Source organism: Acomys russatus, chromosome 27 (genome assembly GCF_903995435.1).
Source record: "Acomys russatus chromosome 27, mAcoRus1.1, whole genome shotgun sequence".
NCBI lineage: Eukaryota > Metazoa > Chordata > Mammalia > Rodentia > Muridae > Acomys > Acomys russatus.
Genome location: NC_067163.1, coordinates 16,643,991 through 16,663,081, shown reverse-complemented (window position 1 = coordinate 16,663,081; position 19,091 = coordinate 16,643,991). Strand labels below are relative to the sequence as shown.

The following is a 19,091-nucleotide window of genomic DNA, read 5'->3' as shown; positions in this document are numbered from 1 at the left end:
GAGGGCATCAGGTCCCTTAGAATTAGAATTTCAATTGTAAACCGCCATATGGGGTGCTGGGAACCAAACCAGCGCCCTCTAGAAAAGCAGTCAGTGCTCTTAACTGCTGAGCCTGAGCCACCTCTCCAGCCGCTCTTTAAAAGAAAGCTGGGGAGTTCACTATGCTGTACAGGATGGCCCTGCCTCAGTTTCCCTGGTAGGTAGAAGCTACAGGTACACACCCACTTAGCCCAAAACTTAACTTGATTCTAGGACACTTGGTAAATGAAAGACCTGCTGAACAGAGAAAAGCAAGCACCAACGGAACAATCTAGAAAAGGCCTTTGGGGTGGTGACCTGAAGTCCAGTTCCTTGGAAGGCAGCTGGGAGAACAGGCATAAGTCAACTCTGACGAGGGCTAATCTCTTTCTGACTCATGTTTGAAGTGTTTTCTCACATCCTGTAACACAAATTCTTTATACTTGAAATGTGTGGCCTATAGCTAAGGTAGTCCTAAGGGATCATTTTGATACTCATTTTAAGGATCTGAACTCTTGATTGCTCAGTGACCCAGCTCACCTTTTGGTATGATACTGGTCCCTGAAATGTCTGAGTCAATGTGAACTCACATCCGTTACCTTCACCTATGTACCTGTCTTCTGTCAACCTAGCCACTCACCCATATATCCTTCAATAGCTTTACAGTGAAACCTAGTATTTCAGGCATCATTCAGATGCTGTCACTACAAGATCAAGCAGACAGGAAATTCCTTGATTTGGTTGAGACAGGGTTTGTGTATCCCTGGCTGTCCTGGAACTATGTAGACTAAGCACTGGCCTCAAAAATCACGAGACATCTTGTCTCTGCCTCCCAAATGATGGAATTAAAGGTTTGTGCCAGCACGTACAGATATTTTATTTAAAAGATGGGCTTATGTATCCCAGGCTGGGTAGGCTGGCCTTAAAACCAGTCTCAGTCTCTGCTTCCCAAATGCTGAGATTAAAAGTGTGCTAGCTATTGATTTACTTAAAAGACAGGGGCTTGTGCACCCAGGCTATCTTCCAACTCAGTGTTATCAGAGGTCGGCCTTAAATTCCCAACCTTGTGGTGCGATTATAGACATGTGCCTATGCACTCAGAAATCCCAGTCTTGAGCATTTACTTTGGGGCTTGTCAGTAAATAATTACAACTTCTGTCACCTGTCAATGGTGAAACCTAAGGCTGGAAGGGAAATAGGTCGGGGTAGGATTTTTGAAGGCCTTTTACCCCTATTCCAACGCTGGGGCTAGACCCCAGGACCTTTCACATGCTAAATGAGCTTTCTATCACGGAGCTACATTTCCGGTTCTAGAGGTGGTGTTTTGATGAGGTGTAGTGAAGGATGGTGAAACTTGAGCAGAGATCTGAAGGTAGAAAGGAAATATTTCTGCAGTGGGAGGGTATTCTAAGATTAGATGACATGGTTCAGCTCCGTGCCAGGGAGCTGAAATCAAAGACACGACAATGAACATGTACTGTCCCGCTTCCTAGTTATAGTGGACATGATGGTGCATGCCTGTAATCCTAGCACTCAGGGAGGCAGAGGCAGGCCTGAGTCTAGGACAGACAAGATTATGCAGAGGAACCCTCTTGGGCGGGGGGGGGGGGGGGGGGGGGGGGGGGAACGGGACAAAAAAACAAAACAAAAGAACCAGACCATCATGCTTTTCAAATGTTTGAGTCACTTTCAGAAACTTACCAGTATCAGTATACATACATGTAAATTATACATGCAATCTAACTAACTGCATTAAACATGATTGCACTTATTTTGGATTCTATTCAGAGAGGAGGGGATGTTGTGCTTTAATAAGCAAAAAGCATAAAATCAAATCTGAAGGACCTAGGAGGACATTTTTTAAAAAGTCTGAAACCAATATGCTCAGTTATTTTAGAATGAAGATGGCTACAAGCAGGGTTGTGAGAGATCTCATTTTCCCCCTCTGAGAGCAATTGCTCCTGCAGTAAAGTAGATGTGTATCTACAATGGCCAATGGTCAGATCACAAGATTTCAGTGCATGCACAGGGAGGGGCAGCTGAAGCAAGCCGCAGGCTGAGAAATCTGGGAATAAGGAAGCAATTTGTCCAAATAGTGTGACTTTTAAGTTTAATTCCAGGCCACTGCATGATATAGATCAGAAAGAACACAGATTACATTGGAATTGTTTGACTGATGCTGATGTAAGAAGTGACCTACAGCTCTTAAAGGTGCCCTTACAGTCATTCTGCTGAGGTATGGGATATGTGTGGGAAAGATTAAGCCTTGCACATTTTAAGCAAGCACTTGACTGCTTACTGAGCTACATCCTTAATCCAAGGACAATTTCTTCAAACAGTATCTACTGTAAAACCAACCCAATAGTGAAGAATTCACATGCCAAATGGCTTCTTTAAAAAAAACACCTGAAAATAAAGTATTTCATATTACAGTATAAAACAGTCCACAAAGATATTATGAATGAGTACTATGGTTCAACAAATTATAAGAAGGAAGTATCTAGGATAAATTACTGAGCATCATTTCAATGTGCCAATAAGCCAGTTTTTATGCTGTTGTCTCCTAAACCACAGTTTTATAAGTGCCATAATAATACTTACTACAAAGTGGTGTCACTGTGAATCAGGAGTTACTAAGTACTATTTGTGGGTTGGTTTTTTTGTGTGTGATGACCTAAGCAAAAAATGATCAAAACTTAAATGTAAAGGATGTGGAAACTTAGCTAAACTAATAGAAGACTGAGAATAGAGCACAGCAGGGAGACATTCTTCTCAGGAGAAAGTTTGGAATAACTGTGGCTAAAGCAGGGCTCAAGTTTTTAAAACAAGAGGCTTCTGTTGTAACTGGTTCCTTGGAAACTCCTGTCTCAAGCTTGAAAGTTTATCAGATACAAACATGGAAATGGGAACGAGGAACCAGCAAGATTGTATAAAAACGTCATTCCTGAGTAGTCAGCTCCTGTAACAGCAGGGATCCTAGCATATACTCACACTTTTTGCAACTCCATTATGTGAATGACAGTTCTGAGGTTCATTCTTTATTTACAAGTCAATGAAGAAAGAAGCGTAAACTCTGAGACAAGAAAAGCAATGTAAAGACATGATTCTTGGTTCCACAGTGGCTTGTGAGGGGAGGTCATGTCACTATTTCTTTAAACAATAAAGCTGGGCACAGTGGAACACACCTGCAATCCCACAAGTTAGAGGTCAGCCTGGTCTACAGAGTGAGTTCTAGGTTAGCAATGGCTATGTAATAAGACTGCTTGAAAAAGCAAAGCAAAATACATAATGAATGGTTTTGTTAAACAAAATCCCATGGTTTCTTCATATTGGCATATGTGAAAGACCACTTTTCAATTCTGCACTCTGGTCAGGTGTGTGGGGTGAGCAGCAGTCTCTCAGCAAGGAACTCAGTACTCATCCAGGGTATCTGCCCGAGGAATGGAGAGGCCCCGATCTTTGAGGGCCTGCACCTTCAGCTTCTCTGCCTCCAGTCTGCTCTGCTGCTCTACTCTCTGTTCTTCTAGGATCTCTTCAATAGACACTTGCTGGAGGGGCGTGTCACTCTCCTTTTCCAAGTCCTGCAAAACAGGCAGGTTTGAACAACTTCCCACCAAGACCAAGAACAGAAAAGCCTAGAGCTCTGAAGCTCTGTAGCGTGGACTGCTTTTCATAATTGTGATGAGGCTGAAATACCCTTCTCCTGCAAACAAAGAAACAGAACATATATATACCCACTCAGAATGTGCACAGAGCGAGTCCAGGACAGCCTAGGCTATACACAGAGAAATCCTGTCTCCAAAAAACAAAACAGGATAAAAAACAACCTTGATTCAAATGTATACCACACTCTTCCTGCTATTAGCAATAAACTGTTCCACTAACAAGGAGTCTCTGTCTCCTCTATGGCAACAGTTAACATGTCAGGACACAAGACAAGTCATCATTCTAGTTTGGCCCAATGCAGGGTTTCTCTGCGTAGGCCTGGAAGTCCTAGAACTCGTTCTCAAGACCAGGTTGGCCTCTACCTCCCAAATGCTAGGATTAAAGGGATGTACCACTATGCTTGATAAATTCTTTGGTTTAATAAAAATATCTCATTTTCCTTACTTCAAAAATGCATACTGTAGGAAATTTATAATCTCATTAGCAACTTATAATTCTAGTATGGAACGCCAACACTTTGGTGAATGCTAACAATTTTCAGGTGTACACCAGTATGTATGTTAACAGAGGCATTCACCCTGTTTATTTTTTGGAACTATGTTTTTAAATTTGTGTATCAGTGCATGTGTAGAGCTGATCCTCGCCTACATTTACCCATGTTCTAGGAATTGAACTCTGATTGTCAGCCTCGCACAAGTGCTTAAGCCACTGAACATCTCAGGTGCCAGTAACTGTTTTTGTTCCGTGGTGCCTATGTATGGCAGGCAAGCATTCTATGGCTTAGCTACATCATCAGACCAGCTATATATAAGACTTAGAACAAAACCAAACCCATAACACAAATAGTGACACAGCCTAATATACTTAATATTTATGTCATGAATATTTAATAGCCAATTCTGTAATACAGAACTATAAACGAACCTCACCTGCCCACTTATTCTTAAAATATATAGGTATAATCTGTATTTCTGTAACATGGAAAACCCACATAGACAAAACAGCAAAGTATTTCTGGGCTCCTCCACTGCCCCAAGACAGGATCTTAGTTATACAGCAAAAGCTGTCCTAGAGCTCATTATATAGCCCAGACTGGACTCACACTGACGGACCTCCTCCAGTGAGTGCTGGGATTACAGGTGTGCCACTATAGCAGACTCTGTTCTTGTTTCTTTTCCTGTGGCTTACTTCTTTTTAAGAGTTTTATTTGCTACTTATGTATATTCAGGGTGCCTACAGAGGCTAGGCAAGGGTGTCTGACCTGCTGGAGCTGGAGTTATAGTCAGTTATGACTATATGTGGGTGCTAGGAATGGAACTCAGGCTTTCCAGAAGAGCAGTAAGCATTCAACTGTTGAGTCATTTCTCCAGTTCCTTTCATGACTTTTGATGAGGTTTGGAGAGACAACCAAAAGAAATCTACAGATGTTTCAGTCTGGGTGATAAGCGACACAGGCCTCCAAGGTCTCAGAGCTCAGCAGTTGTGGTATCAGATGGAGAACTCTCACCAGGAGGTTAGAGCCACACAAGTTGCATAATTACCAGGGTCAAAGGTTATTTGCTACAACTATATGTAATCACCCAGCCCTTCTTTTATAACCTTGAAATGAAGAAAAGACAATGTTCATAGCTCCCCTCCTGGGCTTTTCAGTATGTCTGAGCTACTCATGATTCAGCTATCTTTGAACAGTCCTTCATCATCAGGGCAGAATCCAGGCTCTTTTTTTTGTTTGGTTTTTTGTTTTTGAGACAGGGATTCTCTGTGTAGTCTTCTTGGCTGTCCTGGACTCACTATGTAGACCAGGCTGTCCTCGGACTCACAGATATCTGCCCGCCTCAGCCTCCCCAGTGCTGGGATTAAAGGCGTGCGCCACCACACCCAGCTGTTTGTTTTTTAGAATAAGGTCTTACCCAGGCTGGCCACAGACTCATGATTTCCTGCCTTAGCCTCTACACATCTGAGATTACAGACACGTGCCACCCATCCATCCCCCAACATACACACAAGGTTTCTCTGTGTAGCCTCGGTTGTCCTGGATTTCCCTTTGTAGACGAGGCTGGCCTCTTAACTCATAAACCCACCTGCCTCTGTGCCCCAAGTGCTAGGACTAAAGGCATGCACCACTACTGCCTGGTCACTAGACACTTAAGCAGTGTTTTTCTAAACAGGTATTTCTTGGGCTTTAGTACATTTCTCCAGATTAATTGTTGATGCACATAATCATTCTTTTTTAAAGACTAAAATATGTGTACCAGTGCTTTATCTGCATGTATGCATGTGCACCATGTGCATGCCTAGTGCCCACAGGGGATATCCGAGCCCTTGAAATGTAAGCCATGTGGGTGCTGAAAACTGAACCCAGGTTTTCTGCAACAGCAGCAAGTGCTCTTAACTGCTGAACTTTCTTTTCTTGTTTTTTTCGAGAAAGTGTTTCTCTGTGTAGCCTTGGCTGTCCTGGACTTGCTTTTGTAGACCAGGCTGGCTTTGAACTCATGAACTGTGTCAGCTTCTGCCTCCCAAGTGCTAGGATTAAAGGTATGAGCCACCACGTCCAGCTGCTGAACCAACTTTCTAGCCTCACCACAAAAACTACTTTAAAATGAGGTATTAATACATTTCACAGGGGCTAGAGAGGTGGCTCAGAGGTTAAGAGCACTGTCTGCTCTTCCAGAGATCCTGAGTTCAATTCCCAGGACCCACATGGTGGCTCACAACCATCTCTAATGAGATCTGGTGCCCTCTTCTGGCGTGTAGGTGTACATGCAGGCAAAAACATTGTATACATAATAAATTAAAAAAATACATTTCACAGCAGTATTTGGAAAGTACCTGTTTATATGCATGTACATATACATGTGGAGGGCAGAGACTGACATAGGGTGTCTTTATCACTATCTTATTTTTTGAGACATAGTTTGTCAAAGAACTTAGAACTCTTTGGCTTGAGCTAGACTGGCTGGCCTCTGAGCTCCCACAATCTGTCTTTCTTCACTTCCCAGTGGAATGATAGCCTAGGACCACCACGCCTGGCTTATGTGTGTGCTGGGGATCCAAACGCAGGCTTTCATGCCTGTGCAGCAAACACTTACCCAGTATGTTAGAGAAAATGGTCTCAAGCAGTCCAGCTGACCTCATATTCACTACATAGCTGTTTCTAACAGGAGGGGTCTGCATCAATTATCCCTAACAAAATGTTCTCATTTTCTTGAAATTTTGTTACAAACAAACAAACAAAAACCCGACAGGGTGGGAGTGATGGCTCAGAGGTTAAGAGCACTGTCTGCTCTTCTAAAGGTACTGAGTTCAATTCCCAGCATCTACATGGTGGCTCACAACCATCTGTAATGAGATCCAGTGCCTTCTTGTGGCGGGCAGGCATACATGGGGGCAGAATACTTTATAAATAATAAACAAATTTAAGGGCTGGAGAGATGGCTCAGAGGTTAAGTGCACCAGCTACTCTTCCAGAGGTCCTGAGTTCAATTCCGAGCAACCACATGGTGGCTCACAGCCATCTCTATGTGATCTAGTGCCCTCTTCTGGCGTGCAGGTGTACATGCAAATGGAGCACTCATGCATAAAATAAATAAAATCTTTTTAAAAAAAAAAAAAACCTACATACCAACTGCCCTACTCTCTATAAATAAGAGTACAGGACAGCCAGGGCTCTGTCAAACAAAGAAACCCTGTCTCAAAAAAACAAAAACCAAAACAAACAACAACAGCAAAAAACAAAAAACAAACAAACAAACAAAAAAAACCACCTCAAAACCAAGCTGCTCTACTCAAGACTCTTTTGTTTTAGAGACAAGGCTTCTCAGTGTAGCCTGGATGTCCTGGACTCACTCTGTAGACCAGTCTGGCCTTGAACGCACGGAGATCCACCTGCCTCTGCCTCCTGAGTGCTGGGATTACAGGCGGGCGCCATCACGCCCAGCTACTTAAGACTTCTTTTCACTAAACAGATATAATGACTGAGAAACTCTAAAAACAAGTAAAGAAACAGCAAATGCACGAGTTTTAAAGTGGTGGTTTTCAGTCTTTTATTTCTTCCTTTTTCTTTCCTACCCGTTCTTGTGTGGTGCCAAGGATCAAATTCAGGGTCTCATACATGATACCCAAGCACACTACTGCTGAGCAGCACCCCTGCCTCATTAACTTCAGTCTCACAGGGACTTTGATTTTCCTAACACACTCAAAAGGATTTAAGGTTTAAATAAACAAGTAAACAAAAACCAAAAAAAGTAAAATATACGTATATACACACATATACATGTAAATCATATTCTGGTGTGTATACACACAAACACAAGCATTAATGCTTCAGATAGATGTAATATTTCACTTGATATCTGGCCTTTCTGGCATAAATATTCAGGTCCTTCCTCCCTGGTCATGAACTCTACTCTGAAATTTCAAAGTGGCTTCTCTTAACCTATTGATTTCCTTTTTCCACTTTACAAGCACTTATGACATGTTCCTCAAATGCTGCCATGCCATGAAAAATTATTTGTAACCAGTCATTTGATTTTATTTTAAATTTTGTATGTGTTGGGGGTGGTATGTGTATGTGAACATAGGTGGCCTGGGATCCCCATTATGGGCAGTTGTGAGATGGGAACCAAACTCAGGCCCTCAAAAAGAGCAGTACGTGCTCTTAACCACTGAGCCACCTCTCCAACTCCTAACCAATGATTAAAATATTCCAAAACATAAATCTGTCGTTTTCAGTGATCAGCAAGGATTTAACCATTGTAATATACTCCCAGCTCTGAATTATACCTTTATAAATCAGGACATATAATTTAAATTCTGCAACTTTCTGCTAATAGAGACTATTAAAATACTACATGATCAATCTTTTTGTTCTCGTTTTATTCATTTGGAAGAGGATATTACATTGGAGCCCAGGCTGGCTTAGAACTATGTAGCACAGCTAGCCTCAAACTAGGAGTTTCACCTATTACAGCTTCCTAACTGCTGGGATTGTCGATGTGAACCACCACACATAGCAATGCTGTCTCTTTCTAGATGAGAAAATATGGAGCACTTAACAAATCTGTATACCATCTGTGGTGGTTTAACTAGGAATGGCCCCCATAGACTTATGTCTTTGAATGCTTGGCACATAGGGAGTGTCACTATTAGGAGGTGTGGCCTTATTGGGGTAGGTGTGGCCTTGATGGAGGAAGTGTGTCACTGTGGGGTCTCCTATACTTACTCAAGCTACCCTCAGTGTGGTGCACAGTCTCCTGCTGTCTGCGGATCAAGATGTAGGACTCTCAGCTCCTCCTCCAGCACCATGTCTGCTTGGACACTGCCACGCCTCCTGCCACTATGACAATGCACAAAACCTCTGAAGCTGTAAGCCAGCCCCAATGAAATGTTTTCCTTTATATAAGTTGCCTTGGTCATGATGTCACTTCACAGCAATAAAACCTTAAGATAGAACTTGGGACCAGGAGTGGGACTCTGGATTAGGAAAGCAATTAGATGCTTTAAGTAGGGCTTAATAGGCCCTACTAGTAGGAACATAAAAGACAAGGGTGTTGAGGGAGATTTGAACTGTGGAGGCCTGGCTTAAAAGGTTTCAGAGGAGAAGAATGTTCATATGTGGCCTAAAGACTATGCTTGTGATATATTTTGGTGAAGAATAGGGTTGTTTTTTTGCCCTTATCTAAAAAGTTTGCCAAAAAGAGGCTAAATTAAGGGTTTGGGGGTTTTTTCTCTTTCTTTTTGAAACAGGGTTTCTCTGTGTGACAGCTCTAGCTGTCCTGGAACTCGCTCTGTAGATCAGGCTTCGAACTCACAGAGATCCACCTGCCTCTGCCTCAAGTGCTGGGATTAAAGGCGTGCGCCACCACGACCCAGCCAAGTGAAAAGTTTTAGATTAATTGCATCGGCGAAGGAAATTTCAAAATAGCCTAGTATAGACTCCACTGTGTGGTAACTAATGCTAACTCTTAGGAAGTACATTTTGATGAAATAGAGCAAGGAAAAATACAAAGTGTATTAAGAAGTGGAGTGGAGAGAAATCTGTGTTTAAGGAGATTAACAGATTAAAGATATTAAATGCAACTAAGGGAATGGTGACCTCAGGGCAAGATCCTACCCAGCTAAGCTTCCATCTTGTGGAAGAAAATAAAGAAAAGCCCAAGTCCAGGAGTAGTGGCACACACCTTTAATACTAGCACTTGGAGAGAAAGGTATACAGATCTTTAAGATCAAGGCCAGCCTGTCTAGTAAGTTCCAGGACCGCCAAGCTTAGGCATTGAAGGAAATCATTGAAAACAGAAAGCTGGCGAAGATGAAATTAAAACTTGGCAGCTTTAGCCACATGGGTCTGGCCTAAGTCAAGGACAGAAGGGGTTATGTAATCTCCCTTCCTGACTAAGGAAAGCCACTCAAGCCAGGTGTGTCCCGGCATGGAGATCCCAAGATGTTAGAGATGCCAGAGCCGTGAGACGCCTGCTGAGGAGAGCTGCTAACAGAGTGGAACCAGCCCAAGAAAAAGTGTACTACAGCCAGTATTTTGATATCAGACATGGGGATGCAGAGTTTGTAGTTTGCCCAACTAATTTTCTGTCTTGCTTTGGTCCAATAGTTTCCTCACTATGCTTCCTTTCCTACTTGTTTGGAATATATATCCAATGCTATTATATGTCGGAAGTATGTGATCTGCTTTTTAATTTTGATTATAGTTACGAGATTGCCTGAATCTCAGACACTGTTAGGATTGTGATAGACTATGGGGACTTTTGAAGTTGAACTAAATGCATATCGCATTTTGTTATAGCTACAAGCCTATGGGGCCAGGGAGTGGAATGTGGTGATTTGAATAGGTCTGGTCCCATTGACTCATGTGTATGAATGTTTGGCTCATAGGGAATGGCAGTATTAGAAGGTGAGTGGCCTTGCCAGATGGTAGTGGCAGCACACAGCTTTAATCCCAGAGTTCAGGAGGTGGAGGCAGAGGCAGAGGCAGGTGGATCTCTCTGAGTTTGAGGCCAGCCTGGTCTACAGAGTGAGTTCCAGGATAGCCTGGGCTACACAGAGAGAAACCCTGCCCGGAAAAACAAACAAACAAACAAAAAGAAAGAAAAAGAAAAAGAAGAAAAAAAGGAGGGTGGGGGAGAGGTATGGCCTTGTTGGAGGATGTGTGTCACTGTGGAGGTGGGCTTTGAGGTCTCCTATGCTCAAGCTACCCTCAGTGTGGCACACAGTTCCCTTCTATTCCCTGCAGATCAAGATGTAGAACTCGGGGTTGGAGAGCTCAGCGGTTGAGAGCACTAGCTGCTCTTCCAGAGGTCCTAAGTTCAATTCCCAGCAACCACAAGGTGGCTCACAACCATCTATAATGGGGTTGGTGTCCTCTTCTGTCATACATACAAATAGAACACTCATATAAATAATAAAAAAGATGTAGAACTCTCAGCTCCTTCTCCAGCACCATATCTGCCTGGACGCTGCCATGCTTCCTGCCACGATAGTAGACTAAGCCTGTGAACCTGTGTTTGCCTTTGTAAGAGTTGCCATGGTCATGCTGCCTCTTCGCAGTGATGAAACCCTAATTAAGACACCATCCTTGTACAGAGGCCATGCTAACCTTTATATTGTTCCAGTCTTAGTATAGGTGCTACCAAAGCAAGCATCCGCAATATTGTTTTCTATCAGATAAAGCCAGCAATATTTTGCTAATAAGATCAAGTCTTCAAAAGCCAGGCATGGTGGTGCACGCCTTTAATCCCAGCACTCGGGAGGCAGAGGCAGGCGGATCGCTGTGAGTTCGAGGCCAGCCTGGTCTACAAAGCGAGTCCATGATGGCCAAGGCTACACAGAGAAACCCTGTCTCGAAAAACCAAAAAAAAAAAAAAAAAAAAAAGATCAAGTCTTCAAAATGCCAAAGGCCACAGAATGACATTAATTACCTTCTGCAGTGTCGCTCTGGCAACTACAGCTTCCCTAGTTGGTGGGTTCAGCTTGCTAACCCTGGGAGGAAGCCACTAACTAGCATCAGTACCCAGATCCACAGCAGCTTACAGTTTTCACTTACTATTTCTCCTAGTAGGACCACATTTTCTCCTCTGACCACAAAAATTCCTCGAGGAATATCACCGTACTTTTTGCCCACATGAATGCGCTCCACAGTCTGATGAAGCACTAAGTTAGCTACAAGCACACAGAGAAGAAACAGGTATTTAGTTCATATTGTTGACTAAAGTTCTATAACTCAATTATTTAGTTATTTTTTTAATTTCACCGATTACAACACCATTTAGGAGAATTTGGTTTTTGGTGGAACAAGGTCTAGCCTCAGCTGGCCTGGAAATTATGGGATGTAATCCAGGCTGTCCCAGAATTTGTGATGATTCTCCTGCTTTAACCTCTTATATATGCTGACATTCCAGGAACGAGTCATCGTATGTTTTAGAAATGTTACTTCTGGGATTGCTGTGAGTTCGAGGCCAGCCTGGTCTACAAAGCGAGTCCAGAACAGCCAAGGCTACACAGAGAAACCTTGCGGGGGGGGGGGGGGGGGGGGGGGGGGGGGGGAGAAGGGGACCGGAAGTTACTTCTGTATCATTTAATTGCTAGTATCAACATGGTCCCTACAAAAATGTAAATGAATGGAAATTTGGAAAACTTGAGCCTAGACAACTGTCAAGATTAAAAGTCTGCTTTTTGTTCTGTTTTGAGACAGGGTTTCTCTGTGTAGGCTTGGCTGTCCTGGATTCACTTTGTAGACCAGGCTGGCCTCAAACTCAGATATCCACCTGCCTCTGCCTCCCGAGTGGTGGGATTAACAGGCATGTGCCATCTTGCCCACCTTAATTTAATTCTTATGGATTAAGACACATCAACAGGGCTGGAGAGATGGCTCAGAAGTTAAGAGCACTCACTGCTCTTCCAGAGGTCTGGAGTTCAATGTCCAGCAACCACATAGTGGCTCACAACCATCTATAATGTGATCTGACGCCCTCTTCTGGCCTGTGGATGTACATGCAGGCAGAGCACTGTATACAGAATAATAAATAAATCTTAAAAAAGAAAATAGACACATCAACAATTTTTTAACTGTCAGATAATCCTATCTGGTAATCACAATAGTTGTTATTTATCCCTTCACAGCACTTAGATAAATTAAACTTAAGATTTAGAACACTAACGTGTTAAGAGTATTTTTCTTCTTTTAATTGTACTACTTGTCTTACTTGAAGTAAAACAAAAATTGCTGTTTGTATCTTACTGTTTTGGCTTGAGATGGGTTCCTGATCCATTTCCAAATTGATTCTCTTGCTCCAGCCTATCAAGTACCTGGGACTATACATGCATGACTGGCTGTTTCTATCTTCTAATGTATGGTGTTTCAACTGTGTTTCCCTCATATTCAAACGCAGTGATCTAGGAGATGGCCAACAAATGACAGTGTGAACTGGTAAGTTTTTCACCCCAAAGGTGAACACAGACCTCTTCCTTCAGCAAGTGCAGGCTGCAAATGAGGACTGACTCTGCTGTGTCCCTATCCGCACACCACCGAGCTTATTGTCGTCATCCCTCCCTGCAGCAAGAGTGTCAGGAAACGGCTGCTACCTTATTGTCACTGGACAGGGAGGGATCACCTCTGTAGAATGATTTGAAGACTAACTGTATTTCTATCATTTGGCTCCCTCTAATGGGGAAAATAAAAATACTAGTGAAAGTCAATTTTAGTACACAAAATATACAAGCTTTCAAAATACCTCATCATAATTTAAAAACAATTTACTCACCCCAAACAGTTCCATTATGCTGACATGAGGAAAAGTTAGAGATAAGTAAATTTCAAAATAAAGTAATGCCAAAACAATTCAACAGAATTAAAGATCACAACCAATACATACCAAACTGATCAATGCTTCTTAAAAAACCTATAAGTGTCCTTCCATCTCGAAGTAGGACCAAATGCTTTTCTGGGGAAAGAAGAAAAGATCTTTAAAACAAAAGCTGTCAGTTTCAGTGAGCTTATATCATCATCATCTTCTTCTTCATCTAGTTAGTAACTGTTTAAGCTGCACTGGACACTCTTCAAATGTATTTAGGGGGAAGTTCATTGTAAAACATGGGAGGGAAGACTAGAGTAGCCTGGGATTTAGGTGAGATCAGTATTGGAAAAACTCAGGATAGTACTGCAGAGTAGAAAAGATACTGAGTAGCCAGAAAAGCAGCTGGCTCCAGGCTGACTCACTTTGTAGGCCAGGCTGGCCTTGAACACCTAGGAATTCATTTGCCTCTGCCTCTCAAGTACTGGGATTAAAGGAATGTGCCACCATACCTCGCTAACCTTGAACTCTCTTTTTGTTTTGTTTTTGTTTTTGTAAGACAGGGTTTCTCTGTGTAGCCTTGGCTGTCCTAGACCAGGCTGGCCTTGAAGTCACAGCGATTCACCTGCCTGAGCCTCTGGAGTGCTGGGATTAAGGGCATGCACAACTACACCTGGTTACCTTTAACTCTTAATTACTCTGCCTCCAAGTACTAGCATTATGGATGTTTTATTTGCTTTTATTGTCAACTAGGTTTCTATTACCTTAATCCTAGAATTACTTCAACATTTTCTTTCTCACATTTTGCTTTCAATCAAGGCAATTGGGGGGGGGGGACCCCACAATGCTTAAGAGTGGCTGGGTATGTGTAGCTAAGAAGCAAAGCTTCCAAAACCCTAGGTTCTATTTCTAGCACCATAGCAAAAAATGAGATGCCCCTAACATGTAAGAAGATGAGTTAGTGATTTAGAACAGGAAATCAAGTAAAAGCTTAATTTTTTTCCTGTATTGTATGTGTGTCTGTGTACATACTTGCAGAGACTAGAAATGGCATGAGATTCCTTAGAAGTGGCGTTACAGGCAGTTCTCAGTGAATCACTGATGTGGGAGCTGGAGATGACTCTGGCTCTCAGGAAGAGAAGTATGTACACTCAACCACCGAGCCAGCTCTCTAGATTGACTTAAACATTTACTGCGAGCTCTATACCAGCAGTTCTCAAGCGGTGGGTGGCAACCCTTTTGGGATCAGATGTCTTGCACATCAGATATGTGCATTATGATTCCTAACAGTAGCAAAATTACAGTTATGAAGTAGCAACAAAAATAATTTCATGGTTGGAGGTCACCACAACATGAGGAACTGTATTAACTGTGGGTTGCAGCATTAGGAGGGTTGAGAGCCATTGTCTCAACCCATTCTGAGATCTGAAAGTCACCAAACTTATGAATTTATAGTATTGTAGGATGAAAGCAAGAAAATTACTTCGTGATAACTATAACAGGATAATAAAACAAAAGAGCAAGACAGTAGGATGAAGGATACACCAAAGCGGCCATAGGAAATTGGAGATTGTGAGCCACAGGTGGTTGCTGTGATCTGATGCCCTCCTCTGGCTACATATGAACATGCAGGCAGAGCACTGTATGCATAATAATAAATCTTAAAAAAAGAAAGAAAATTGGAGATTAAGCTGGGCCATGGTGGCGCACGACTTTAAACCCAGCACTTGGAATAAAAAAAAAAAAAAAAGAAAAGAAAAGAAAATAGGAAAAAGAAAATAGGGGACTAGGGACATGGCTCTGAAGAGATAACTTTAAGGGACAGTAAAGGATATGAATAAGCCAGCTATTAGAAAAGCAAGCAATATTTTAATTACTCATTTCTTTAATGCTACGCATAAAGCACTTTTGTTCATTTTTTTTTTTTTTTTTTAGAGACAGGGTTTCTCTGTGTAGCCTCAGCTGTCTTGGACTCGCTTTTGTAGACCAGATTGTCCTAGACCTCACAGAGATCTGCCTGCCTCTGTCTCCCGAGTGCTGGGATTAAAGGCCTGTGCTACCACACCCAGCTTACATAACACTTACGAAAGAAACTAGACCTATCCCAGTTGGACCGTGATGGATAAATAAACTTTGAGAAAGGGAAATAAGATTAGAAAAATCTATAAATTAAGCACAAAGGGGAAAAGTAGTGTATTCACATTTGGCTCAAAGTTAAAAGAATATGAGTTAAAGTCAGAAAAGTATTGGTGCCGAGCTTTAACTTCAAGAGTGAGAAAGCGCTGAAGCTTAAGCCATAGAAAACTAGTGAGTTATGGCATTTACATTCATCTGGAACATCTGCGGGTTTAGAGAGAGCCGACCAAACATGCAACTCAGACATCTGTTTCAGAGAGCAGTAAAGTTCAGAGAGCTAAGAAAAGCAGCAAGAACTAGTGTCAGAGAAACCAAGAAAACAAGAGGGGTGGTGATGAGGCTCGGTGGTCAAGAGCACTTACTGCTCTTCTAAAGGATTCGGGTACACTTCCCAGCACACACACCAGGCAGCTCATGACTGCCTGAACCTTCAGTTTTTGCATGAACATGATGCACACAAACTCATACAGGTACACACCCACACACATAAATATAAATACATAAACAGATAAGCCTTAAAACAAAACAAGGACCCAATACATAACAGTGTACAACGCTGCACAGAGAACTTGAAAGGAACGCCTCATATTTACGACTGAGAGCACAGCTGTGAGGGCCAGAGAAGCGGCTCTGCAGTTAACACTGCTGCTCTTGCAGAGGGCGAGGCTGCGCTCTTGTAACTACAGTCCCAGGGCTGCTGATGCCCCCTTCTAGGTCCTGCACGCACGTACTGCAAAAAACTCATTACTCCTGTAGGCACAAACACATACATAAGCAGCAAATAAATAAATCTTTAAAAATAATACAGCTTCAAGCCAGGCATGGTGGCCTGTGTCTCTAAGTTTGTAGGCCCAGACACTGAGAGAGAAGAAAGGCTGTGGGCCAACCCGGCCTGCAGAGTGGGGCTGCCGCTTCAAACGAAACCAAACTAAATAGAAAAACAAGTGAACAAAACCCTAGTTTCTGATAGCAAAAATGAGACTGCAATGGTGGTCAGAAGAATCAAAACTGTAGTGAGTCAAGATACCCATAAAGGGACGCAAGTCTGCTGTTGACATATGACTGAGCAAATACATGGGCTAGAAAGACAGAAACAGCTGAGACAGGCATGGCGGCCCACTTCTTAAATCAGCACTGGAGAGGAGGCAGGAGAGAGTTCCAGGACAGCAAGGACTATGTAGAAAACCTGCCTCAAAAAACAAAACAAAAAACCCAGAAGTGTGTGTGTGTTGTGATGGGGGAGTGACGTGTATATCAAATGGTTTGAAACTTTTTAGTAATGGAGAGGGTCTGAGATCCACAAAGAAGTATGACAAAGTTTGAGAATACAAGCAGTTTTAGTAAAATGGCAGGATCTGTTGTTAGAGGCTCCACTAAAAAACTATTTCATCACACTTCACATACAGACGGGTAAAGTGATTAGTGTGTATATGCATGTATATGCAGCGATATTACACATGTGTATATAAACATTTCTGTCTACAGATATAAATATATAAGTCTAAGCTCTAAATATTTGGCATGGTCTACATTTTTCCATTGGATAGCAAAATAATTTGGGTTAAAAAAAAATCACTGAAAACTGATAATGCAATTATAGATGCTCTTTAATTTGGAGACACAAGTAAATTTACAGGCTTTTACTTGCTTGACGCTGCATAAATCAATTTGCTCTTGAAAAGTCACAGGCTGACAATGATTTTAAAATGCTGCTTACAGGCTGTCAAATGCCTTCACCCTTAAGATCACTGGCAGCCCTTCCAGAGGATCCAAGTTCAAGTTCCAGCACCCACCTGGTGGCTTTCAATCACCTGTAACCATACACATTTTTTTTTTTTTTCGAGACAGGGTTTCTCTGTGTAGCCTTGGCCATCCTGGACTCACTTTGTAGACCAGGCTGGCCTCGAACTCACAGCGATACGCCTGCCTCTGCCTCCCCAGTGCTGGGATTAAAGGCGTGCGCCACCACGCCCGGCCCATACACATTTTTTAAATGTCACTTTAAAAATGTTGTTTGAGGGGGCCGGAGAGATGGCTCAGAGGTTAGGAGCACTGACTGCTCTTCCAAAGGTCCTGAGTTCAATTCCCAGAGATCACATGGTGGCTCACAACCATCTATAATGAGATCTGGTGCCCTCTTCTGGCCTGCAGGTGTACATGCAGGCAGAACATTGTATAAATAATAAATATTTTAAAAGTTGAGGAATCATATACAGATAAGGATTTAGGGAGCGGGGATGAAAGTAGGGGTTGGAGAGATGGCTCAGGAGAGCACTTTTTGCTCATGCAGTGCATGGGAGTTCGGTTCTCAGCAGCTACACTGAGCTCACAATTGTCCTTAACTCCAATTTCAGAGGATCTATCTGGCTCTGTGGGCACCAAGTATGCACGTGGTGCACTTACATATAGACAAAATAAAAATAAGCCTTGAAAAAATGAAAGTGTATCCTCTTGGTTTGTGAAGGACTGACCTCCTCACAGTAAAAGCAAAACTGTAGAACAGAAAGAGTAAATTTGAAGTGACTTAGCCTTTCTAGAAAAGTCAGTTTTTATGTCCGACACCTGTCTCTACAACTTCAATCTGAAAATGCTAATGACCCTCACAGAAAAAGAAGATTGCAAGTGGCTACACAACAGAAAAAGCCTGGTTTGCTGCTAATTAAATGCAACTGCTGTTGTCTTAACATTTTCGGGTTTCGGTGGGTCCTTCCTGTAAAGGGATTCTCATCCACCCACTGTCAAATACAACTGAAACACTGCAGTGGAAGTCAGGGGCACTCAAGGGAAGTCGCCTGGGACACTTGGCGTTCTCACGTCGGATGCTGAGCCCCTCGGAAGGAGTTTCACAACTTTGGGAGGTCATCAGGCCAAGGCCAGAAGAGGCAGGCTGGAGAAGGTTCCAAGGCCATGGAGGCTATGAAGGCAGACCACCCCGCCGGGGCCCAGGGCTCACTCGGGACGCTCCGTCTCAAGGGGTCCCCCACCAGGCTTCCCCAGGGGCTGAGGTACTCACTGTCGATGTCCTCGATGAGGCTTGCGGTGCCCGGCATATAGTTCATTTTGACCTCTCCCAAGGGTGCAAAGGACAGCCGCGAGGGCGTCCGCTCGCCCGTCGGCGGGACGCGGACGGGAACCCGCGGCTCACCTGCACCTCAATCGCCGCTATTCGCCGGAAGAGCTCGCGGGATACCCCACCCACTTCCGGTATCGTGCGGCCGTCCACATCAGGAGGCGTGCCGGGCACGCGGCCCTGGGCCACGTTTTCTTTCTCTCTGGTCAGTGAAGTGATGTCCAGTTCGGGTGAGCAAAGGACGGGTGTTTGCTCCCGCGTTGGCGAGTGCGGCTCCTCTCCTGGCACTCCTGCTCCGAGGCCCGGGTTGAGGGGTACGGTCCATGTCCGCTCGGCGCTCGGCGTGCAAGGGGCGGGACCGGCTCGGGATTGGCCGCAGCCGTCCGACCCCCTTCACCGCC

The 19,091-nt window shown here is 43.3% G+C and overlaps 1 protein-coding gene across 1 annotated transcript; it reads right to left on the bottom strand.

Annotated features, from left to right (window-relative positions):
* Positions 1-3,327: 3,327 nt before the first annotated feature.
* On the bottom strand, positions 3,328-19,025 carry Lsm1 (LSM1 homolog, mRNA degradation associated). Its single transcript, XM_051169431.1, has 4 exons — positions 18,634-19,025; positions 13,566-13,634; positions 11,738-11,853; positions 3,328-3,599 (listed from the first exon to the last, which is right to left on the bottom strand). Exons 1-4 carry the CDS (start codon positions 18,677-18,679, stop codon positions 3,429-3,431), a joined length of 402 nt encoding a protein of 133 aa, XP_051025388.1. The 5' UTR covers positions 18,680-19,025; the 3' UTR covers positions 3,328-3,428.
* Positions 19,026-19,091: the final 66 nt, after the last annotated feature.